Raw genomic sequence first — 5,000 nt, forward strand, 5'->3', positions numbered from 1 at the left:
GAGGGAGGATCCTTCCCCCCCCCCCTTGTAGGAAGTCTTGCACTGGCGATCTGTCCTTTGAGCTGTGCGGTTGTCCGGGTTGTTGGGTTGTTCCGTGCGAGGAAGGGTTTGTTTACCTTTTTTCCCGTGGTTTGTTTACTTCGTTGTCGGCTGCTTTGGGGCCGTTCGTCTTGTTTTTGATATTTGGATTTTGGTGTTTTGGTATTACGTTCGTGGTCCTCATAAGAACCTGTACATGGTCTGTTCCCTAGCGCACACGGATAATTACATGTACATATGCACAATACTCGTGCATGAACACTCACTCATAATCAGCACCCACACTTCTCTTTCTCTTTATGTATGTATGCTCGTGTTTGTATGTGCTTGTGTGTGTGTGTGTGTGTGTGTGTGTGTGTGTGTGTGTGTGTGTGTGTGTGTGTGTGTGTGTGTGTGTGTGTGTGTGTGTGTACATATATATATATATTATATATATATATAAATATATATATATATATATATATATATATATATATATATATATATATATAAATGTATATATAAATATATATTCATCATTGGAGCTAACCCCCATATATATATATATATATATATATATATATATATATATATATATATATATATATATATATATATATATATGTCTGTGTGTGTGTGTTTGCGTATGTGTGTTTATGTATGTATATATACATATATATTTTCTCTCTCTCTCCCTCATGTCTGTCTCTCCCTCCCTCTTTCCCCTCTCAGACACACCCTATAAACACACAACCACACACAATCCCTCACGTACACACACAACAGCAAAACACGCCATCTTTCCACTCGCGTTGCGGTGGCAAGAGCGCAGGCGTGGATATACGTGCGTGGCGAACCAAGACGCTGCAACCATGTGTGATAACTACTGCCGTCTTATATGGAGCGTCTCGGGGCCACTATTTACATCAAGTGTCCTTCAAATGGACGAAGAAGCTTCTCGTACGCGGCGGCGCTGGCGGATTCCTTCTCTCTTCCGCGGGGGCTGGCGGCCGATCGCGCCTCCGTGGCCGGCTATTAAGATCTTACGGCGATGACGGTTTAGGGTTGATGTTTATTGTCTCGTCGGCGTCGTTACGTCGGGTAAGCGTCCAGGGATATCGGCGTTACGCTACATAAACGTCTTAACTGCGGGCCCTTCCCTTGCACAATGGAGGCAGCCGAGGCACACAACCTTGAACGTGCCGCTGTCCTGAATCTGTTTTCAAATCGGGAGGAAGATAATTGCTGGAATAATTGCGAGGCACAATGAGGGCTTCGTTTCAATGACGTAGTTTCCGAAACGTAAAGTATGAAAAGAGAGTTCATATTAGCAACACAAAGGGTCGGGTGAACGGGATTACGTCACCCGTTTCAGGTTACCTTGCCCTTCGTGTTTTCAAGGTGAGGGCGAGGGTTCGCGGGTACAAACATTCATATATTGTTTACATGTGGTTATTATAAAGTAAATGGAGCGAAGGGTAAAGCCCGCTGAATGGCGTTATTTCGCATTCAGCATTCAGTGTATACAAAGTGTCCATTTTGTGTTTGTCTTCTGTTAAGTATGCAAATTACTCGCCTCTCATATATTCTTCCTCTTGCTCCCCTAGGCGACTGTGGGCGTGCTCTGTGTGGTGGGCGTGTCCAGCTACAGCGAGGACCCGGTGCAGTACCACATCCAAACGGACGATGGATCCGAGCGATACTTCAGGTAAGAGGCCGAGGTCGCGAGCCTCCACTTCGACCCTCGGCACCAGCGATCCTGTTCCGCAACCCGGATTTAATGGGCGGACTACTACTTGTAAGCCCCGGGCACGTTGGGCTATTAGCCGGTTATTTAAAATTATAAGCCGCGCCCACACCTACGGTACGCAAAGGAGGCAGCCCCAAACAAGGGAATATTCGAAATTACTTCTTTTCCCTCATTTATAACGGTAGATACCAAAGTCCTGCAGGAGGTCTCTCAAGAGAAAGGAGCGAGTGACGACCCGCCATTACATTATTCGGAAATAAGGGGTTTCGCGACGCATGCAGCTCGGGAATCCGACGTGTGAGGTATAATCTTGGTCTGCTAAGAGCATGCTATACCTCTCAGGACGCCAGAATATGATCGCTACGAAAGCGGGGTGCTATTCCAACATTGCATATCCGAGTGGTCTGCAGTGCGCCATCTGGACGTAGAAATCGCTAATAGAAAGAGTCCCTCCCGTGGCGCCATCTGTCGGGGCGTTGGGGTGAATTATTAGCCGATACTTCACCCGAACTGGTGTGATCAGAGGATTCTCTCGGGGGAAATCCAATCATGCACTAACTGTATTTTCTTAGGGTGATGAAAGTTCTGCATACCTGAAAAGCGATCAAGCATAGTTTATACAATTGGCGAATCAGCAGAAGAGAGTCAATGAAGCGATAAATAGGTGTGAAATATCTGGTGTGTGAATTCTGCTTGATTTAAATTCCTGTCTCGACTTCCTCATAACACAATAGGATTCTCGGTATGCGTGTGCTGACGCGTTCGCGTATGTGTGTGTGTTGGTGTTGGTGTGTGTGCGTGTTCGTGTACGAGTACGTGTGCGTGTGTGTGTGTTTGCGGGTGCATGTATGTCCGTGTGTGTGAGTTTGCGAGTGCATATATGTGCTTGTGCATTCGTTTATTTGGTATGCAGCGAGCGTATGTGTGATTTTTTTACGTACACAGTGAGTGTCAGTTTCCTGCTTTTTCCCCTGGGTCGTGTGCGTGTGGGCGAACGAGCACACCCCAGCGTGGGCGACAACAGGTCATGGCGAGTGGGCGCGGACAGCCGGGGGCCCAGTTGCTGCGAAGAGGAATAATGGGCAGTTATGGATGGGGTGGGGGGGAGGGGGTGGGGGGTAGGTGACTGAGGGCTTGGATGTTGGTGTCAGGGGGGGGGAAGAGGATGGGTGTGGGGGGGAGGGTGGGCGGGGAGGGGATGGGTGTGGGGGGGAGGGTGGCCGGGAAGGGGATGGGCGTGGGGGGAGGGTGAAGTGGATCAGCATGGGCGATCTCCCCCACCCCATCTCCTCCTCACGCCCTTAAATAGAGTGACTACACCCATCGCCCGCAGCGCCGAGCAGGGCGGGCGGGCGCCAAACGTCTCATCCAATGTGCGTGTGCGTGTGTGTCTGTGTGTGGGCGGGATATATTGGTTAACGGTCTTTGTTCTTTTACACGCATATTTGACCTCTCATTTTCGTGTCTGAATTATCGTTTGGCTTAAATAATTTCTCGAGAGATCAACGTCGAGAGATGAATATCAGTATACTAGAATTTCTTTTTTTTCTTCCTTTTTTCTTCGTCTTCTTTGCGTTTCATTAACCTTTCTCCTGCTTGAGTAAACCTTTTTCTCTAATCCCGTCTTCCGGCTCAGCCTTATACTGCCATTCTTCCTTTTTTTGGTGTTCAAGTTCCATCCCTTCTTTTTTTATATATACCGTCCCTCTATTCTGTTATTTTCAAAGAACACTTTTTTTTGTTTAAAGTCCCGTCTCCGTGTTCCATTTTATTTATTCATCTATTTGTGTTTTGTTCATATCCCTTTTTTATATATACGTCCCTCTATTCATCTGTTATTTTCAAAGAACACCTTTTTTGGTTAAATTCCTATGTCTCCTTATTCAATTTTATTTATTTATCTTTTTCTTTTTCTTTTCATAGGCTCGTAATCCTTGTAATCTCTTCCTGGTTCTTTTGTTTCCATTACTTCATCATTTGTCTATTCTCAATCTTCAGTTAGTTATCATTTGTTTCTCTTTTCACGTTTCTTTTATTTCATTTTTCTTAATCTCTTGTGTTCTCTTCCCATCCCTGTATTCTTTGTCAACATAGCCTTTCTTGGTTTCTATATTTGTTCAAATTTACCTTCGTTTTCCTTTTTCTCTTCACGTATTTTCTTTGGTCTTACCCCTCCCCTCCCCCTTCCTTATTGGAGTCTCAATTCACAGTTGTATTATGTAATATATATTTTTCTGTACTTACATATCTGTTTTTGCGCTTTTTTAGTTTTTTTCTTTCTCCCATAATTCCATTTCTTCGGTGTGTTTTATTTCCTTTTATTCGTATAATGAAAAAATCCATTCTCATTATTGCATAATATCTGTCCATTAAAATCTCTTCAGTGTTTTAGGTTTACTTCGTTTTGTTTTATTAATATATTATTTTATCATCATCGTATTTTGTATGGCACTTTCTGTCTTTTAGCCTTAAGTTAGTATTATATTTTTATCACGTTTTATTTTCTTCAGCATTATTCTGCCCTGTTTAAGGGTTCTTTTATTTACTATCTTTACTATCCTCTTCGTGTCTTTCATTGCAGTATGTCAGGTTTGGTTGAATTATTTTTATTCAGGATTTTAGTATTATTATTATTCTTTCTCATCCCCTCTATCCCGCGCTTGTCTTCAAACTTGTTCCATGCATTTGCAGTAATGTGAACAGATTTTCAGAAGAGCAGGGGCATAATGAAGACATTTCTTCCAGTTCGATTTTTTTCCCTTTTTGTTCCATAACTGGACGAAAAGAGTGGTTTTCATTTCTTTGATTTTGACTGCAACCAGACATTTTCTTTTCTTTCTTTCTGATTTTGGCTAAAAATGCAGATTTCTCTCCCTGGTTCTGACTAAAACAGTATTTATTTTTATTACTCTGAATATTTTTTTCAGATTTTGACAGATACTTTTTCTCTGATTTTGACTACGAGGGCGTTGAAGTCTGAAGCACCCTCTCCCCGCGCACGTCCCTCTTCATTTACTTATATTCCCTGTCACCTTTTATCATATAGGTCTTGGGATCTGTTCTCATTTTGTTCACATAATAGAGATAACTTATTATCTTTATTATATTATTATATTATTTTATCATATTACCTATATCCTTATTCCTGAATGCCCATTTCGATCTGTTCTTGTCCCTAATTCCCTAGGATGTTTGATTTCATGATTCTCACAACCTTTGCCATTCTTTGCCA

At 42.9% G+C, this 5,000-nt stretch overlaps 1 protein-coding gene across 3 annotated transcripts in view; it reads left to right on the plus strand.

Moving 5' to 3' along the window:
- Nucleotides 1-5,000, plus strand: part of LOC113821492 (uncharacterized protein DKFZp434B061) — a 119,329-nt gene that overhangs the window by 105,498 nt on the left and 8,831 nt on the right. For all 3 annotated transcript variants that reach the window (XM_070120763.1, XM_070120764.1, XM_070120765.1), the window contains exon 5: nt 1,626-1,726. In XM_070120763.1, coding sequence (XP_069976864.1) covers nt 1,626-1,726 — 101 coding nt within the window. The remainder of the gene's footprint in view (nt 1-1,625; nt 1,727-5,000) is intronic.

This window comes from Penaeus vannamei, chromosome 4, assembly GCF_042767895.1.
Source record: "Penaeus vannamei isolate JL-2024 chromosome 4, ASM4276789v1, whole genome shotgun sequence".
Taxonomy (NCBI): domain Eukaryota; kingdom Metazoa; phylum Arthropoda; class Malacostraca; order Decapoda; family Penaeidae; genus Penaeus; species Penaeus vannamei.